Source organism: Delphinus delphis, chromosome 10, assembly GCF_949987515.2.
Source record: "Delphinus delphis chromosome 10, mDelDel1.2, whole genome shotgun sequence".
Classification (NCBI taxonomy): domain Eukaryota; kingdom Metazoa; phylum Chordata; class Mammalia; order Artiodactyla; family Delphinidae; genus Delphinus; species Delphinus delphis.
The window spans coordinates 31972685-31992523 of record NC_082692.2 but is presented as its reverse complement, the minus strand read 5'-3'; the positions used below and the strand labels follow the sequence as shown (position 1 = coordinate 31992523).

Here is a 19839-nt window from a genome sequence, read left to right as displayed (position 1 = left end):
CTCTCCGGGGGCCAAGGAAGGCTGGGATGAGAAGGGATGCAGAGGAGGGGGCCAGAGTGACCCCCGGTGGTGAAGCGGGGAGCCTCTGTCCTGGGCTCTGCCGGCCCCAGGGTAGGGATAAGGCAGGGGATCCCTGCCAAGGTGCCCACATCTTGTGTTCTGGGGGTGCTAGACGAGGACCAGGTTGGGCAAGGAGGAAGTCTAGTGGCTTCGCTTCCATGTCCCACGTGGCATCTTGGAGGGTGGAGCCTTGGTGAGGAGGCCTGCCTGGGAGGTGGAGACTAACTGTAAAAAGACCTTGTCCCTGCTGCTGGGGAGGCTGCTAGGTGGTGGAGACGGGACTGGAGGCATGAACGATGGAGAGGGTGTGGTAGGGTGGCGGCTGAGCCAGCCCCTCTGCTCGCAAGGGCCTCAGGACACCACTCCTGTGGAACCGGGGCACTAAAGGGGTAACCTGTCACCCCCACCAAACCACAGCGCCATGAGCTGAGGAGCTGCTGTGTTCTGTTCTCAGCCTAGCTCCCATTCTCAGCCCAGGCCTTCACAGAGGCCACATCAGCCCCAGGCCAGGCCCTGGCCAGATCTGGATGAATAATAAGACCGGTTAGTCCCTCTCTTCCCACAGGTATCACCCCCACTCCTTGTTCCCTGGGGGAGCCTGGGAGCTGCTGGGTCAAAGCCCAACCAGGAATTTTTCCAGGCTGGTTCCTGTATGCAAGGGTGAGTTGGGGGGCCTTGGGGAGCACTTAGGGAAGACACGAGGAGTTGGGGGAGAGGGAGGCTTTGAAGGAACGGGGGTGACTGAGGTAAAGGGAGAAGAGACTGCCAGCTGCGAGAAGTGGGCAAGGGATCCCGGAGGTCTGGGGGCTGCTGAGGAGGACTCCCCAATTCTGTTCGGAAGATGAGCTGTGAGCCTGGACTCTGGGGCTGATAGAAGCCTTGGCCTCCGGCCTGGTGGGAGCTCTGGGCAGCTGGCCTACAGACGTTCCTTAGTGCTGGTGAGTAGGTTTGAATCATCACTCAGGCCCTGGCCTCTATCCGCCCCCACCAGCCCCCTGGCCTCAGTTCCCTGGCAGCATCTCGGGGGGGGGGGGCGGGAAGCAGGAACAAGGGCCTCTGTCTGCCCAGCTGCCTCTCCCTTTGGGCTCTGCCAGACTCCACAGTGCATACGTGGGCTCCAACAGGTCCTCTTCCCTCTGGGCCACTGACTAACCCCAGAACCACACGGCTTCCTGTTCTCAGCCCCACGAACACGGTGCCAAATACTTCTCCCCAGGGGAGACTCCCTGAACACTTCCCAAAGGACACCAGTCGCCCCAGCCTGTGGGCTGCAGCAGGCCAGATGAGGGCTCCAGAAGGGCACAGTGTCCAGATGGATACATCATGCCCTCTGTGCCTAGCACTGGGCTCTGTGCACATGGGGCCATTTGAGTCCCAAACATGCCACTGTTTGAGAGGTCAGAAATGGGGATACCAGGGGTAATCTCCCTCAACCCTCTTCCTGAGGCCTCTTGAACCGGAGCTGGGGTGTGCAGACGGTAGTCACTAGGGGGCGCTCAGCCACCACAGGGAAGCTGGGTGAACTTGGGAGAGGGAGAGCAGCATCTGCGTGAGAGTGAGGACGCGTGTGAGTGTGTTGGGGGGGTAGCTGAGAGTGTTGGAGCAGGGGAGAAGGCCAGGGGTCAGCCCAGGATTCCAGTAGATCTGTGTGTCCCTCTTTCCACCAGTCCCCTTCCGACTCCCCCAGACCCCTGCCCACTCCAATATTCCCAGCATAGAGGGAATAGCTCTCGAGTCCTGTCCGCACATAACCTCACTTTCCTGTACCCTCCCCCCAAATACCGCGCGGGCGTGTGTGTCTCCGGGCAAAGGGGGGCGCATAGGTAATTTTCAGGCTGTGAACCTTGTGGGGGGGTCGAGGTTTCGCTTCGCTGGTGTGGGTGGGGGTCCAGGCTTCGCTTGGGGTCCCCAGGCGAAGGCAGCGCCAGGGGCCGAAGACGCGCGGAGGGGACGGACTCAAGGAGCCGAGGCAGGGCCTGTTCCCGCCCCTGGGCGTGTCGGGGCGGGGCCAGGCCTTCTTTTTAGTCTGCTCATAGCGGTGAGGAGCGCAGAGGCTTGGGGCAGCCGGGCTGCAAGGAGGCCGCGGCGCGGGGGGCGAGTGGAGCCGGCGGCAGCGGCGCTCGGTCGGGAGACGCATCGGCGAGGCGGACGAACCAGCGGGGTCACCAGCCAGGAGTCTCCGCACTGGAATTTGATATTCATTTATCCAGGGTTTACCGTCCTCCTTTTATTCTGAAACATTTTTTTTTGGAAAAAACCGTATTCTTTCCCCCTTTTAATTTATTTTTGCTTCCCATTCCCCGCTAAATCGGGCCGACCGTTTGGGGAGATTGCTCCTTTACGCCCCCAAATCACTTCGGATTTTGGAAACCAGCAGAGAAGCAAGAGGTGTAGCAAGAGCTCCAAAGAGAAGTGGAGGAAGATAGAGAGACCGGGTCAGAGAGCGCGCGCTGCCGAGCGAGAAACGAGAGGGACAGGGGCAAAGTGAGTGACCTGATTTTGGGGGTGACCGCCAGAGCGCGGCGCGAGCCCTCCCCCTCAGGATCCCACGTCGGACCAGCCGCGCTGACGGACAGACAGACAGACACCGCCCCCTGCCCCAGCGCCCACCTCCTCCCCGGCCGGCGGCCGACGGTGGACGCGGCGGCTAGCCGCGGGCAGGAGCCGGAGCCCGCGCCCGGAGGCGGGGTGGAGGGGGTCGGGGCTCGCGGCGTTGCACTGAAACTTTTCGTCCAACTTCTGGGCTGTTCTCGCTCCGGAGGAGCCGTGGTCCGCGCCGGGGCAGCCGAGCCGAGCGGAACCGGGAGAAGTGCTAGCTCGGGCCGGGAGGAGCCGCAGTCCGAGGAGGGGGAGGAGGAAGAAGAGAAGGAAGAGGAGAGGGGGCCGCGGTGGCGACTCGGCTCTCGGAAGCCGGGCTCATGGACGGGTGACGCGGCTGTGTGCACAGACAGTGCTCCAGCCGCGCGCGCGCCTCAGGCCCTGGCCCGGGCCTCGGCTCCGGGAGGAAGAGGCGCCCGCCTGGGCGCCGAGGAGAGCGGGCCGCCCCGCAGCCCGAGCCGGAGAGGGAGCGCGAGCCGCGCCGGCCCCGGCCGGGCCTCCGAAACCATGAACTTTCTGCTCTCTTGGGTGCATTGGAGCCTTGCCTTGCTGCTCTACCTCCACCATGCCAAGGTAAGCCGCCGTGCCCGCCTGGCGCCGCGGGCCGCTGCGAGCGCCTCTCCCGGCTGGGGACGTGCATGCGAGTGCGCGCGTGGGGGCTCAGTGCCCCACGCGGGTCCTTGGGCACCAGGCGCGCGGCTTCGCCTCTATCTTCATACGTGTAGGGGGAGGGGGCGCGCGCTAGGTGGGAGGACACCGGGACAGAGTCTCACCGCCCACGCGGGCCCTGCCCACCCACCAGAGTTACCGCACGTAGGATCTGGGCCGACCAGCGGAGGGCGGGAGCCGGAGGAGGCAGCTGAGGGGGCTGGGCTTGCGCTGCCGCTGGCGGCTGAAGTTTGCTCCCGGCCGCTGGTCCCCGACGAACTGGAAGTCCGGGCAGCGGGGGCGGGAGCCGGAGCCCAGCGGGCGGGGGGTGGGGGTGCTCGGACCTTGGACCGGGGGAGGGCAGAGAGCGTGGAGACGGCAGGGTGCAGGCGAGAGAGGGGCTTGCTGTCACTGCCGCTCGATCTCTGCGGCCCTCGCCTCGAGTTGGGGAAAAGTTTTGGGGTGGATTGCTACTGGGACCCCCCCTCTCCGCCGGGCCACCTGCGCCGCAACACCCCCGCCCGTCCCAGCTCGCGTCCCGCTCGGTGCCCGCCCTCCCCCGCCCGGCCGGGCGCGCGCGGCGCGGAGCCGATTACATCAGCCCGGGCCTGGCCGGCCGCGTGTTCCCGGAGCCGCGGCGGCCCGAGCGGGGAACCCGGGGTGGCGAGCGGCGCCCCTCCCCCCGCCTGCCCTCCGCGGGAAGGTGACCTCTCGAGGTAGTCCCTTGCAGAGGACCCGGAGAACCACCCCTATTCCTTCCCGCTGTCCCCAGCCCTTAACCCCCTCCTAGGAGGAATTTCCTAACGTCCCTTCCCCATTTCCTCTCTGCTCGAAGAGAAGCCCCTGCCACCTCTTTATTTTTTATTCCCTTCTGCTGAGAAGACCCATCTAACCTCTCTCCGGCCCCAGAGTCCGGGAAAAGAATGATCGCTGTCAGGAGTCGGGCTGCCTGGGCCCAGCCGGGTGCTTTGTCGAGACTCAACCTAAAGTCCCGACTTCGTGACAGTCTGCTTCCCTCCCCTCCCCCACACTTCCGAGTGAGCTGTGCTTTAGCTTTTATGGGGGTGGCCTAAGGGAGGGTTTAAAGAGGGTCCTCAGACCACTTTACACTTTTTGGAAAAATGGTTTGAAATTTGCTGTGACATGGGCCGTGTGGGACTAGCCCTCCCCGAACCTTTGGAGGGAGCTCCTGCCAGCCGTGCAAACACACTTTGTTCTGGTGAAATGGGCGTTGGAGCAGGAGCAGGTGGTTTTTTCGGAACTCCAAACTTGCCCACCCACCTTGCTTCCCAAAACCACCTAAGGGATCCTTTTCCGCTCTTCCTTTAGCTACAGAATCCCCTTAGAGAGTGGCAGAAGGAAGAAAATGGGCTGGGGTCCCTGCTGCCACCCGGAGTTCCTCAGACCCTGGCACAAAGGCCTTGGCTCCAGGCCTCCAAGGTGGGGGGAGGGGGAGGAGAGGCCGCCTGGCCACAGTGTGACCTTCAGAGGCCCCCAGAGAAGGACACCTGGCCCCTCCCCGCCCAGAACTGCCCCTCCCAGTGCCCCCTGGACTTGGAGGGGGTATGAAGTTTCTGATCCCTTTGCTCTTTGGGGCCCAGGAGGAGTGGAGGGCATAGGCAGAATGTTGGCAGAGGGAAGCCAGGGGGTGCCGTGGAGATGGGTGAGGGGCTGAGGCAGAGACTCCAGGGGGGTCCCTGAGGGAACTGTAGGGGGAGGCTCCAGCTGGGATCCTGGAAACTTGGCCCTGGAAGCAAGGCTGGGGGTCTGGGGTGTATTGGAGGGGGTGTGGGAAAGAGAGAGACAGACAGACAGACAGAGTCTCTGCGGAGTCTGCAGTTCTGTGGGCTAGAGCGCAGCTCTGCTGCTCGGGATCTGCCCCAAAAGAGGGGCAGGTGGGGTGGGCAGTTGGTGACAACTGGAGACCCTCTGGAAGGGCTGGGAGAAGCCTCTGCCTGCGGGGTGCTGTCAGGTCCACATGGTTGGGCTAGTTGACCTTCACAGCTTCTGGGGAGGGGAGGAATGATCTGGTGGGGGTGGGGAGGGATGAGAGGCCTCAGGCCTAGGTAGTGCAGGGGGCCCCCTAGGGGTTGGGCAGTGCTAAGGCATAAAAGGCTTCCCTGGTTGCCTTTGAGGAAGGTGTCCAGCAGGTGAGAGGGACTTGGGAACCCCCTCAGTCTGGGAGGGAGAAGAAACCAGGGAACAAGGTGGGAGCTCGAGGCTCGGGGCTTTGGAGATAAATTCAGGCTCTAGGGAGATGGGTGCGCAGGGAAAAATGGGGCCCTCCCCTCCCCCAGGGTTTCCTCCCATGTTTTCCCCTCTAGGCAACCTGTGGCTTTGCTAAGTATTCCTGAGGATAGAAGAGTTTGGATGGGGGAGGGTGCTTGGTGCCCTTCGGTCCTCTGTACTGCCCCCCCCACAGCAACAGCGCACCCTGGTATTTGTTATGTCAGCAGGAGAAGGTCACCATGTTGTTTTTCTCGCCCCCAGTCCTTCCTTCCTGCCCCAGTCCAAATTTGTCCTCCTGTTTGACCTTAATACTTACCCGTGGCTTTGGACCAGGGAGTCAGGGGGGCTGAGAGACTTCACTTCTTTTAGCTCAGCAAGGGGCCAGTGAGGGCTGGGAAAGGGAAATGTGGGGGAGGGGCGGGGACCTGGGCAGCACAGCATTCTGGTGTTTTCCTCCTGTGTTTTGAGCCCCCCCCCCCCCAATATCTGGTCAGTCTTTATCTTCCTTGGCTTCAGAACGGGAGCAGTCCAGGGGTGGTGCTTTGTGCTGTGGAGAGCCCCCGGAGGTGCCCTGCACCATTGAGAAGCCCCGGGGAAGCCAGAGGCTGCGGGTTGGGAGGGACTTAAGGAGGGAGCAGGGGCGGGGTGGCTGGGTCTGTGCATCCCTGCTTCTGCCCATGCCCATTCTTCGTTCTTTGTTTTGTCTTCAGTGGTCCCAGGCTGCACCCATGGCAGAAGGAGAGCAGAAACCTCACGAAGGTAAGTCCCCCCCCACGCCCACCCCTGCACATGGATGGGGGGGGGGTCCCTTGATCCCCCAGGGGATGGGTGGGAAGGCCTAGTTCCTTCTCAGGTCTGTTGGGGTTTGGGTGGGGAAGGGGCACAGGAATCTGGGGATCTAGAAAGGAAAAGGTGAGCTCCGGGAGATTAATCCTTCCATTCTGGAGCACTCTGTCTGTACTACTCAGACCACGGCTAGAAATAGGACTTGTGGTCTTTTTTTTCTGCTCTTTCCAGTAAAATTTTATTTGGAGAGGGAGTTGCGAGCACAGACCAGGAAGACGAATAGTGTTCAAGGATCCCAGGTGTCAGGGGAGGTGTCCCTTGTCGCCCCTGCTCCCAGGGGAGGATGGATACTCCATGTCACTTCCAACCCAGCCAGATTCCACCTGTGGGGTCTGTGTGGCAGAGGCTGTGGCCCCTGCTGTCTAGATTGCTGGCTGTGTATGAGCTGGAGGTGCAGAGGGCCCAGGCTCATGGAACTCCCTCCCCCCACTTGGCATTCCTTTGGGGGTGGAGAGAGAAAGCCCTACAGCCTCCCGCTGCCCTCCTGGGGAGTAGGTTTGGGTGCTTGTGAACTTCCCTCTTGGTCCAGCAGAGGGCTGGCTGTAGCTCCCAGGAGCCCCGCCCCTCTGCCCAGCCTGAGTCTGCCTGCCTTTTGTTTGCCGCGGTTTGGAGTACAGATCCTCCCATTTCTCTAGGGATGCCCTGGCTCTCCCCACTACTGAATGTGGCCTCTGCTCCAGCCCGATGTGCCACTCCCCCAGCTCCCCACCTCTGAGAAGGGACGACCCTGGGGTCTTCCTCCAGGCGAGTTTCCCTGACCCAAATCCAGTGGCCCGGATGGTGGCCAGGGGCAGTGTTTCTACTCCCCAGGCTGGTGGTGACGCCTGGCCAGTTCTGCCTCCTTCCTCACTCAGGAGCCCTTTCCTTGACCCAGGGCCTGGCTTCCCCACCTGTGCCACTGACAGGCCTCCGCTCCCAGGGTGCACCCACCCTGCCTCAGCCTCCACTGGTCTCTCTCTGAGGTCTGGGAGAGGCAAGACAAATGGTCTTTGTTTGCTGGGGTAAAGGTTGTCTTAGAGAAATAAGGAAAACCACGAAGCCTGAAGTTGGAGTGTATGTGCGCCCACGCCTGAGCAAAAGCAGGACAGCTTTCCTTGGAGGTGTTGGCTGGGGTGCGAAGGGTGCGGTGAAGTCACCCCCGTCTACCTCCTGTGGGCCCTGAGGATGCCAGGGAGCTTTTCCAAGGAATTCCCACCCTGGATCTTTTTACCATCAGCTACCAACTGCCATGACCCAGGCCAGACTGTTCTGCCGTCCTGTCCTTGTGGCCCTGAAGGCTTGGCCACCTCTAGCCCCAGCCAGGACGCAGTGTCAGGGCAAGAATTCTTGATTAGTCATCTTCTTCAATATAGACCTGGCTTACAAAAGGACTTCTTCAGATCCCTGGTCTTGTTTATACTCTTTTTGGTGATGCTTGGTCCTAACCCTTGTAGCGGTGGGGAATTCTGTGCCCATTGTCTGGATGGGGAAGCAGAGACCTCAGGCAAGGCCAAGGACTGGCTTGGGAGCCCCCAGTGTTTTCCTTCCTGTTTTCACACGTACAGCCTCCCCACTTCCCCTCAGCTCCTCACATTCTCCCTAATCCACTATATATACCCCCCTCCCCAGCACCCAGGCTCATCTTCCTTCACCCTTCTGGAGGGAGGAGTGAGGAGAGGCTCAGCTGTGGCCTCTGGGAAGAGGCAGCTGGGGGTATGCCCTTCAGATGTCTTGGTGGGGCTCTAACCTTGTGTCTCCTGGACTGAGAAAAGGGCGCTTGTTCTTAGGGCTGGAGATGGAAGGCAGAACCCTATACTTCAACCTCTGTTTCAGTGTCTTTAGAGATCAGCCCAACCCACTTACACAGATGTGCAGAGTCTGAGGCCTAGAGAGGGAGGAACTGTCCCAAGGTCACACCAAGTCCTGGCCAGAGCCCAGGCTTCCTCGCTGGCTGGATGCTGCTGCTTCCCTTCTGTTCAGGGGAAACTCATTTCAGGGACAGGATTGCTCTGTGGTGGTGGTGGAGGGCTGATGGGGAGTGGCAGGCCAGGCCACAATTTGGAGTAGTCATTCAGAGTCCTGACTTTATTTATTCTCAGGGGCCCTACCTCTGTGGCCCAGAATTACCCCTTCATGCTCCGGTGCACCCCAGGCTCCACGGCCAGCCTGGGAAGTTGTCTTTACCCTGGTCTCCCTCCAGATCAGCTTCTAGAAATGCTCCGTGACTGCAGTGGCGGCACCGTTTTTTCCATGATGCAAGCAGTTTGCCCTCCTGGGTGGGGTTATCGGTGGCTCGCAGGGCCAGCACAGTGTTCCCGCCCATAGCCACCTGCTGTTTCCAGGCAGACCCAGCCCCTGTGCCAGTGCCCACCACCTCCTCAGCCCGAGTCTGGGGAGGGGGACTGGCAGGTGGCAAAGTGCCCCCTGATGCTTCCCCTCTGTTTCACAGGATGTTGGCTTGGGAGGGCTTTGATGTCAGAGTTGACTTTAACTCTGTTACTTACTGGCAGTGTGGCCTTGGGGCCAGTTACTCAGCCTCTGTAAGCCTCTAGTTCCCCATTTGTAAAACAGGGGGTCCTACTAGAACCTCAGAGTACCATGGACGGGAGAATTGTTTGGGGTGGCATCTGTGGACTCCTGTACACAGTGCCCAGCACATAAGAAGTGCTCAGTAAGTGGTTGTCGGTTAACGGCAGGGCAGCCGCTGTGGGGAGTTGGAGGGAAATGGAGAGTGGGCTTGCCAAGCTGGCTGCTCCTCCTTTCACGGGAAGCTTAGAGACCCCCAACAGGTATACTCATACTCAGACTGTCCTCTGGCATCACGGTTGACCTAGGGATTGGCTTGGCTGTCCTGGCGAGGCTAGGGGATCAGATGTGCAGGCTGACTCCCTTCGAACCTGACAGTGCCATGTGATCTTTGGAATAAAAACAGGCCTTTCTCAGTGTTGGTGGTGGAAAGCTAGGAGAGGACTTCAGCCACAGCCAAGAGACTTAAGTTAGATTTTCAGAAGGACGGTAGTGGGTACCTCTTCCAGACAGGAGCGGGTGGAGAGAAGGGCCGGCCACCTCTAACGTGACCTGCTAGGCTCATGTGTCACCCCCTGCCATGCAGTGGTGAAGTTCATGGACGTCTACCAGCGCAGCTACTGCCGTCCAATTGAGACCCTGGTGGACATCTTCCAGGAGTACCCCGATGAGATCGAGTACATCTTCAAGCCGTCCTGTGTGCCCCTGATGCGGTGTGGGGGCTGCTGCAATGACGAGGGTCTGGAGTGTGTGCCCACCGAAGAGTTCAACATCACCATGCAGGTGGGCACCTGTGGGGAGCGGGGGAGGGGCCGCGTGGGTGGGTGGGGCATTAGGCTTTGTCAACAGGTGGTCCCCGGCCCTCTCCTGGGCAGCTCTTGAAGGGAGGAGCCAGGCTTGCCTTGCCCACCTCTCGCCCCTGAGTCAGTCAAGGGGAGATGTGGAGGTCTTACCCTCTTTGGAGAAAAAGATGCTCGCATTTCTGAGCCCAGGTTTCCAGCAAGCCCCGACCACCTCCTCCTCCTCCCTGACCTCTGTCCCCTGATCTCAGGAGGGGGATGACACCTGTGACAGGAGCCCCTCCCTTCCTCTCTAGGAGGGAGAGAGCCCTCCCTCCCTGGGGGCTCTGTTTGGGAAGCTGGATGAGCCTGGTCTGTGGAGAGTTTAAAAAGCCAGTCGTTTGGTACTGCCTGGTGATGGGGCACATCTCAGCCTGGATGGGGCTGGAGGGAACTCTGAGACCCCAGGGAGGGGTGGGTGGCTCTTGGGTAGTTACTGGGGGTAGGGTGAGGCCTGGAGGGGTAAGAGGAGGGGAGGGATGGGGAGTGGCAAGAACCCAGGACCCAAATTCCCAGCCTGGCCAACCCTGCAGCCATGTCTGCCCTCAAGAGAAGCAGGGGCTCCTCGAGGTCAGCGGGGTGGGGGGAGTTGGGGGGGGCCTGAGGCTCTTTCTGGTAGAGCCCCTGGTCCCCCCGTACTTCCGCCACCCTTCCCTGCTCTGTAGAACCCCTGGGTGCTGAGTGGCAGGAGCCATGGGGTCTCCCGCCTGGGTATGGCTGGCTGGGTCACTAACCGCTGTGATCTGCTTCCTTTTCCTCCAGATTATGCGGATCAAACCTCACCAAGGCCAGCACATAGGAGAGATGAGCTTCCTACAGCACAACAAATGTGAATGCAGGTAAGGATGGAGTCACGGAGTCATTTGTTCAGTGAATGGCTGCTGAACGAATTCAGGGGGCCCACTCTAGGCCAGGGTTAAGTACGTTCCACTTGTTAGCCCGTTTCCACCTTCCAGCTGTGTAACTGTGGGCATTTCGATATTACTTCAATGTGCCTCGGTTTCCACATCTGTAAAATGGGCACAGTAATAGTATGTACTGCTTAGCATTGTTATAAGGATTAAATGAGTCCTTATATGTCAAGAGTTTAAAACTGTAGTGATGTATCATAAATACTATGTTAAGTTTTTATTATTATTATTCTCGTTACCATCACCATCTGAACTCCTCTCCGTTTTGTTCTTTTCTCTTTCTCTACCCACTGCAGACCAAAGAAAGATAGAGCAAGGCAAGAAAAGTAAGTGGCCGTGACTTTCCCTCTTCTCCCTCTACTTGGTGGTTGTCTTGGTTTGGGGCTCTTGGCTTCCTCTCTCAGGGGGGTCTGATGGCTTCACTGGGTCTGAGAGTTGGTTTCATGGGGACTTGTGGTGGCAGCAGGGGGATGGAGCAAACTCCAGGATTATGGCTCTAGAACAACTGACAAAACCCAGCCTGGTGCCTGGAACTTCCTTTGGAAGAGACGATGCATCTCCGGGCCATTCCCGGCCAGGACTTGCGGTCTTGGCGTGTCGGGGGCTGTCGTGGAAGCTGGCTCCCGGGCCTGCTCTAGCCTCCTGTCACCCATGGCAGGGAGAGGGAGTGGGTGGCAGAGAGGCCAGCTTTTGTGTGTTAGAGGAAATGGCCTCGTTGGTGGCTGCAGTGGTGGTGCAGTTGGATTTGGGGCCAGCTGGGGTGTTTTCTTGGTGCGTGCCCTCCTGCGGGAGTGAGGCAGGCCAGAGACGCTCAGCCGCCTTGGCCGGGGAGAAAGAGGTGAATGTTGGCCATTTCCTGAGGCTTTCAGTTGCTCAGTGTGGAGGGTCAGGTCAGGATGGAGCAGGGGGTGAGGTCTGGCAGCGGTGATCCTTCAAGACAGGGCGAGCGGCTGGCACGGGAGAGAGCCTGCAGGGGAAGAGACTGAGAGAGAGCACCTCTGCCCTTCCCCCACCCATCGTCCTGTCTGCCCCCAACGCTCTGGTGACATTGAAGCCCCCTAGGCCTCAACCCCTTGCCTCTTCCCTAAGTCCCCAACTTCAGGATTGCTAAGCAGTGATTGGGGACAGGAGGCTCAGAGAGAGAGAGAGTGTGTCTGTGCGCGTGTGAATGAAGACCTTCCTTCCTCCAGAACTTTCTCCCGAGAGGGAACAGACTTGCCCCTCTCCTCCATCCCCTCCCCTTCATTTGTCCCATGTGGCAGCCATCCTGAGGGGCATTCTCTGGGGCCGGGCAGGTGTGGAGAGGGCTGGTTCCCTGGAGGGGGACAGGCTTCAGCTTGCCGCCCTTGCCTGTTCCCCAAACGCCTGCCTTGCCCACAGGGAGAGTGGGGTTTCGCCTGGTCTCCGAAGAGAGTCTGGTGAGATGGTGTAGCAGGCTTTGACAGGCTGGGGAGAGGACGCTTCGCCAAATGCCGCCCAGGCCCCCCTCCCCACGCCTCCCTAACTCCCACCCCACCCTGCCGCCTGCCTGGGGCCCCGCCTCTCAGCCCAGGTTATGGCCGGGCTGGCTGGCGCCTTTCGTATGCCACCCTTGGTTTTGCGCCAGCGCCCAAGATAGCTGCTCCCCTACACTGAGATTCACAGAGGCAGGGCCCCTGGAGGGACCCCTCGCTCTGGTACTTGGAAATGAAGGCAGAAGGTGCCTGGAGTACAGCCTGCACCCCCTTCCCTCGACCCCCCTCGAGTCAAGTCTCTGACCTTCTCCCCAAACTCTGGCCTACCTCTTATGGCCCCTGACCTTCAGGGTCAGACTTGTTCAGGGATGCTGGGCAGAGAGCCTGCCCCCTAGGCTTTGCCCCCTGCCTGGAACCAGGAGACACCATGAGCGTGGAGGCCTGTGGGTCCAGTGCCCTCCACCCAGCCTCTGCTCCCCCCGCCACACACACAGCCTTGCTAGGAGCTGGGTTTGCCGCCCCCCCACCCCCCGCTCCGCCCAAGGGTAAAGTGAGAAGAAGGCGCCATTGAGTGCCTGCCGCCCCGGCCCATCCCGTGTGCGTGCACGTGTGCAAGCTCTCCCTCGTGCCTCGGAGCGTGTCCTGTGTCCTGCCCTCCTCACTGCTTCCTTTCCTCTCCCCTACCCCCTTGCTTTCTCTCTGTCTGTCTCTGTTTTTTTATTTTCCAGAAAATCAGTTCGAGGAAAGGGAAAGGGGCAAAAAAGAAAGCGCAAGAAATCCCGGTATAAATCCTGGAGCGCGTACGTGGTGCCACCGCTGTCTCGTTTCCTGGAGCCTCCCAGCCCCCAATCAAACTCCCGCCTGCAGGACCCTGGAACCCTGCCTCCCTCCTGCTCCCCTTCCCTGGCTCCTATCCTCCCTCTCCCCTAGTGACTCTCTCTCACTCTCACTCCACTAATTGGCACCGATGGGTAGATGTGGTGGTGGCATTGCTGGTCCAGGGCTGGGGGTGGGCGGGTGGGCAGAGTGGGCCTGGAGGATTCAGGGAGGGGCCTCTGGCTTGGCTGGGCACCCACCGCCTTTCCCTCACCCACTGGGCACTGGTGGCGGGCCCATGTTGGCACGGGTGCCGGGCGCTGATGCCTGCTCACCCAACTGGTTTCCACTGCTCTAGGCTTCCGCACTTCTCTGGAAGCTGGGGGGTGGGGGTGGGGAGGGCAGACGTGGCGTGAGGAAGGGGCGTGGATGAGGTGAGGCAGCTCGTTGTTGGCTGAAGGAGGATGTGGCGTCAAACACCACTGCGGCCCCTCCTTGTGGACTTGGGGCCTCTGGAGGAGAGCCCCCTATTCCAGCCCAACCCATGGCACCCACAGAAGCCTTCCCGTAGGGTGGCCTCTTCCTCTGGGTTTGAGGCTGTGGGCGACCCTTTGGCCACAGCGGCCTGGCCTGTGGACCCTGCCTCTGGGCCTAGCCTGCCGTCACTCCCTGCTTCAGCCCCCACTTTGGTGGAGGGGCCTGGGCATGAGCCTCCACACAGGGAGGAGGTGGCCCCGATTGCCATCCCCAGCAGGTGGAGAGTGAAGGTGTGCTTTTCCGGGGGTGGTAGCCGTTGGGGCCCTGTGGCCCGAGACTTGCACTTGTGCCCGTGGGACAGCGCTGCCCCTTACAGCACCCCTGTCCTTGCATTCTGCCCGTGTACGTCCGCCTCTTCCTGCGGGCAGGCTTCCTAGCCAGTGCTGCCTCTTTCCGCCGCTCTCTCTTGTCTTCCGCTGTGGCGTCGGACCCTTCCAGGGCGTGGAAGGGTGTGGGGCCCGTGAGCTGGGTGGGGTGCAGCTGCTGACGTGGTCGGGGGTGTTGCATGGATTTTTTTCTCTCTCTCTGCTGACGCTCTAGCTTAGATGTCTTTCCTTTTGCCTTTTGCAGTCCCTGTGGGCCTTGCTCAGAGCGGAGAAAGCATTTGTTTGTACAAGATCCGCAGACGTGTAAATGTTCCTGCAAAAACACAGACTCGCGTTGCAAGGCGAGGCAGCTTGAGTTAAACGAACGTACTTGCAGGTTGGTTCCCAGAGGGCGAGCAAGTCAGAGAGGGGCTTTGCACAGAGATGGGGAGAGAGAGAGAGCGCGCGAGCGAGCGAGCGAGAGCGAGCGAACGCGCACCTGAAAGGGGCCAGCTGCTTGCTCAGCTTCTAGCTGCTTGCCTGGTGACTGCCGCCTTCTCTGCTCGCGGGGCCCCTGCGCTGGGCAGCGGGTGCTGGCCGGCCCGCCAGGGCCAGTTCAGAGCTTGCCCTGGTTGCGTGAGTGGGCAGGCCAGTGTGGCTTCCCGTGGTGGTGTGGACGCAGGCTGAGTGTTGTGTCCCGTGGTCCTGCTCGTAGTGGCTGTTGGTTCTGACGTCGTGATTCCTACCTCTGCTGCTAATAGGAAGGGCCCTTCCCGGCGTGGGGGGATGCGCCTCTACAAAGCGCAAACACTTGGGGGCCTCGCCACCGCCTCTGAGGTCTGCACCGCTGGGTCTCTCCTTGGGGACAGGGCTTGAGTTCATCCTTAGACTGGGGTCCTGGAGGGCGTGGGCTCTGCCTGTTGGTTTAGGGCAGATAGGAGATTTAACATCAGGAGACGCTAGATAGCTTAATACTCCAGTCATCACGGCGACAACCCCGAACAGCCCACCTATTTCCAAATGCCCCTGGGATGGGTGGAGGGAGGGAGCCACACCCATTCTCCTAATGTTAGGCTGTGAGCTCCTCACCCCTGGGCCTAGGTTTTATTCATCTGTGTGACCCCCCACTCCCACCCCAGGCATCTGTGCCTCTGTCCCTTGTTCACACCAGGGACCAAGGAAGTGTCAGGTGCGTGAGTGAATACATGACCGAGTTCAGGGGTGAGGGCAAGAGCACGGGGCCGTGACAGGTGGCTGGCAATCTTTTGATGCCTCGCTGGTGTTTATACTCGTCTGGCCTGTGCTCAAAGGCAGGGAGCCCTCTGGGCCAGCGTAAGCTTCACCCAGGAAGGAGAGGCTTTTATGGGGATTCCCGGGCAGGGCCAGGGTGCCCCCGGCTAGTCCAGATGCCTCATTGGTTAACAGGGTCCTTGGAGTGTAGCTCTCTCCCCCGTCTCCCGTGTTCCTGTGGCTTGTGCGTGTCAGGGAGGCTGGGGACCAGGCCCTGGGGGTGTTACTGTGGGTTCTGTCTGTCTTGGCGGTACGTGAAGGCAGGAAGTGTACACTAGTGCTGGGGTGGGGGCTCTGCCTCACCCCAGGGCTGGCTGAGGGGTCTCCACATCTCCCAGGGACCTCCGAGAAGATAAGGGATTTGCCATTTTAGGGTTACCACGGTGATCATTCTGCAGTGATGGGATAGGGGGATGTCTGCAGTGACCTGGGGGCTAACTGAAGTTACCCGAACCCATCCTCTCACCTGGCTGTATGGGGGAATTTCAGTCCTCAAACAGGAGGCTTAGGATCCCCATTCCTAAGCTCTCAGAAGGGCAGGGCCTGCTCTGACCTCTCTTCAAGTGGGGAGGGTAAAAGGCAAGCAGCCCAGGTGCAGGGGCATGATGGGAAAGTTCTAGGAGTCCCCTCTGCCTCCCCGACCCTAAGTTAAATAGCATATTGGAAAGGTAAGGCAGCCTGGTACCTGGGGCCTGCAGCTGAGGCCAGGACGGTGGGCATGGCGAGGGGAGGTGTGTCTCTCACCTTCCCAGGGCCCCAAGCCCTGCTGGCTCCGCCTCTCTTGGGAGCCTCACTTCCCCAGCTTCCTGGCCTGCTTGGCCTCTGCACAGGCCCTATCCTTTGCTCTCCCAACTCACTCCCCCAAACCAGCACCATAGGGACTGCACTGAAACATCTCCTTCTGCAGGGAGGCTTTGCTGATTAACTTGGTCCAACTTTGCTCACCTATCAGCTCTTAAATGTCAACTAGGGACTGTTCTTTGGGACGTGTTCATTTGTTGCTTGTGATGAGATGTCATTCTGCCTTTGTCTTGTCTCAGCTAGATTGTAATCTCCAGAGGGCAGACTGGGAGCCCCGGACGTAGCTGCCACTCTCCCAGAGGCAGGACTGCGCTTTCTCTGTCCTCTCCCCTGCTGGCCTCGGGCTGCAGGAAGGGGAGGCTGCGGCCTCCCCACCGGGGCTCCTCCCCTGGCCCTAACCCCCAGCCTCTGTTTCCCGTTCTCTGCAGATGTGACAAGCCAAGGCGGTGAGCTGGGTGGGAGGAAGGAGCCTCCCTCAGAGTTTCAGGAACGAGACGTCTCACCAGGAAAGACTGACACAGAATGACCCATAGCCGCTGCCCCCGCACCACCACCACCATCAACAGAACAGTCCTGAATCCAGAAACCTGACATGAAGGAAGAGGAGGCTGTGCGCAGAGCACTTTGGGTCCGGAGCACAAGACTCCGGCAGAAGCATTCCCGGGCGGGTGACCCAGCACGGTCCCTCTTGGAATTGGATCGCCATTTTATTTCTCTTGCTGCTAAATCACCGAGCCCGGAAGATTAGAGAGTTTTATTTCTGGGATTCCTGTAGACACACCCACCCACATACATGCGTTTATATATATATATAAAATATATAAAAATAAATATATATATTTTATATATATATATAAAATATATATATTCTTTTTTTTTAAATTAACATTGCTAATGTTATTGGTGTCTTCACTGGATGTATTTGACTGCTGTGGACTTGAGTTGGGAGGAGAACGCCCCCACCCAGATCCTGACAGGGAAGAGGATGGAAGCAGAGACTCTGGCATCATCTTTTTATCCCTCTTAGGGAAGCCGGGGTCCCCTCACCTGCCTGGGGACGCGCAAGGCCAGGGCACGGGGGCAAATTTGGCCTGCTTTTGGAAACACCGACAAACCCAGCCCTGGCCCCGAGCCTCTATCCCGAGTCAAACGGACAGAAAGACAGGCAACAGGTACAGGGCACGAGGACGCTGGCTCTGACCAGGAGTTTGGGGGAGCCTCGGGACACTGCTGTGCTTTGGAGAACCCCTCCACGTGCTGCACGGGCATCTTGCCCCCAGGGGCACTTGCCTGGAAGATTCAGGAGTCTGGGCAGCCTTCACCTCCTCTCACCCGCTTCCGAGATGCCCAGGAGGCCACTGACATGCCTTGGCGAAGAGAAGAGAGACGTTGGTGGAGGAAGGGCCGCCCAGTGGCAGCTCATCCTCTGAGGGAAGGGCCTCCTGCCTTGGCCCTCTCCCAGCTTCGCTTCCCGGGGCACAGCCCAGGAGGGCCCGATGTCCTCAGACCATTGAAACCACTAGTTCTGTCCCCCCAGGAGACCTGGCTGTGTGTGTGTGAGTGGTTAACCCACCTCCGTCCCCCAACCCGACCCTTCCTGCGGCATAGAGAGACAGGGCAGGGTCCCGGTGCCCACCCTGGAGGCAGAGAAAAGAGAAGTGTTTTATATATGGTAGTTATTTAATATGCCCTTTTAATTAGAAATTAAAACAGTTAATTTAATTAAAGAGTAGGGTTTTTTTCAGTATTCTTGGTTAATATTTAATTTCAACTATTTATGAGATCCATCTCTTGCTGTCTCGCTCTCTCTTATTTGTACTGGTCTTTGTGTATAAAATTCCTGTTTCCAATCTCTCTTGCTCTGATCGGTGACAGTCACCAGCTTGTCCTGAGCAGATATTTAATTTTGCTAACACTCAGTTCTGCCCTCCCCTTTCCCTTGGCTCCCCACCACACATTCCTTTGAAATAAGGTTTCAATATACATCTACATACTATATATATATTTGGTAACTTGTGTTTGTGTATATATATATAATATATATATATATGTTTATGTATATATGATTCTGATAGACATTGCTATTCTGTTTTTTTATATGTAAAAACAAAACAAGAAAAAATAGAGAATTCTACATACTAAATCTCTCTCCTTTTTTAATTTTAATATTTGTTATCATTTATTTATTGGTGCTACTGTTTATCCGTAATAATTGTGGGGGAAAAGATATTAACATCACATCTTTGTCTCTAGTGCAGTTTTTCGAGATATTCCGTAGTACATATTTATTTTTAAACAACAACAAAGAAATACAGATATATCTTAAAAAAAAGCATTTTGTATTAAAGAATTTAATTCTGATCTCAAAGCTCCTCCTGGTTTCTCCTTCTCCATTGAATCTTTGTTCCAGACTTCCTCCTGCCCCTTTCCCTCCTCCCATGGGAAACATGGCATTTGCCTGAGGTCTGGGAAAGGGGTTCCAAGCGTGTAGGATACGGGGTGACCCACCTCATTGTGCCGGGGGCCAGAGTCTTTCCATTCTGGCTGGGCCCGTCCTGGGGGAGCTCGTTCATCTTCTACCGTCTGTGGAAGTGGGGGAGGGAGAGACAGCTCCTTAGATAGGAGCCAAGGGCCCTGCAATGAGCAGAGCTGCCTTCAGGAGTCATGTGATCCAGGCAATGTCCCTTGTGAGGGAAGGAACTGGCCATGTCTCTGAGCTTGTTTCCCAGAGGACAGGAAGGGGCTGGGAATGGGAAAGGGGTGCTTGTGTGGGGCCTGTACCCCCAGGGTATAAATTAGTTTTACGTAGTAGTCCTGGAGTTCCTTGAGCCTCTGGAAGGTGGGCCCACGGTTCCACTTGCCCCTGAGGGGACTCCCTGCCCTGCCTTGCTGCGTAGGCCCAGCTCTCCTGCAGGCCCGGGGAAGGTGGAAGCTGTCTGGGTCTTTGGCGTTTTTGAACAGTGCTTCCAAATCCACTTCTCTAGCCTCTTTTATTCCTTCAAACCATATTTATTGGGCCACCAGCCATCGTGCCAGGGCAAGGGATGCCGTTATGAATAAGACACAATTCCACCCCTCAAGGATCTGGTGAGGGTGGGTGAGGAGACACAGAACTATAAATCCACAAATAGAAAAATACATAAATTATGATGGGGGCATTTGATCCAGCTTGGGAGTGGGGATGGATTGCGGGTGGTGGAGTCTGGGAGGTCTGCTCATTATATTACCCTTAGGCTGCCCCTTAAAGAGTGTGAAGGAGAAGACAACATGGAGGGGCGGGTGGAAGGGTTGAAGCCGACATCCCAGGCAGAAGGGGCAGTGTGAGCGAAGGCATGGAGGGAGGACTCGGGCAGGGAGTGGGTGAGGGGATGAAGGTGGGAGAGAGAGGCAGGAATAGCCCTTGCCTGCCGCACCCATGGTGCCAAGAGCCTATGACCTGGGGATGAGCAGCACGTGAGGGGTTTTAATCAAGGAGCACCTCTGCAGGGAGGTGGTTGTAATCCTCCCGTGGGAGACACCCTGAGGAGGGTAGAGGTGACTTCGGTGGCTGAAAAGGGAGGGCACCCCCCTGCCTCTCCTGGCCACACTGGGTGGGGGGGGACTAGGGAGGCGAGGTTCCTGCCCTCGTGCAGCTTTGGTTCTAGTTAAGTGCTCATTTTCCAGGCGCTTTCCACCTGTGGCTCTTCCGCTGGTTAACACGATCCACAAGACCTGTGAGGTCGGGGCTCTTGTCACCCCAAGTGGATATTTGCCTGAGCCTCCAACTGGCCTTCCAGATTCTTCTCTCTCCTGCATTCTCATCAGCCAGAGTGAGCCTGTTAAAATGTGAGCTGAATCATATTACCTTTTGGCTCAAAACCCTGCAGACTCCGTTTTATTCGGCGAAAGAAGCCAAAGTCCATACAGTGGCCTTAAAAGGCCCTGCACCATCTGTGTTGCCTTGATCTCCCCAACTCAATGACCTCTGACCCCACCTTGACCACTCAGCTCCAGCCACACT

At 58.5% G+C, this 19839-nt stretch overlaps 1 protein-coding gene across 1 annotated transcript; it reads left to right on the top strand.

Moving 5' to 3' along the window:
• The first annotated feature begins 349 nt into the window (after nucleotides 1-349).
• On the top strand, nucleotides 350-18207 carry VEGFA (vascular endothelial growth factor A). The gene is made up of 9 exons (XM_060021629.1): nucleotides 350-370; nucleotides 2455-3231; nucleotides 6246-6294; nucleotides 9473-9669; nucleotides 10488-10564; nucleotides 10933-10962; nucleotides 12819-12890; nucleotides 14014-14145; nucleotides 16268-18207. The coding sequence occupies exons 1-9, from the start codon at nucleotides 350-352 to the stop codon at nucleotides 16287-16289; spliced, it is 1377 nt and encodes a 458-aa protein (XP_059877612.1). The 3' UTR covers nucleotides 16290-18207.
• Nucleotides 18208-19839: the final 1632 nt, after the last annotated feature.

Bases quoted from the DNA above. Each gene is read 5' to 3' on its own strand.
- VEGFA (XM_060021629.1), top strand. From the start codon at position 350: ATGAACGATGGAGAGGGTGTG. The intron at 371-2,454 runs GTAGGGTGGCGG...CAAGAGGTGTAG, and splicing joins TGAACGATGGAGAGGGTGTG to CAAGAGCTCCAAAGAGAAGT. The intron at 12,891-14,013 runs GTACGTGGTGCC...TGCCTTTTGCAG, and splicing joins CGGTATAAATCCTGGAGCGC to TCCCTGTGGGCCTTGCTCAG.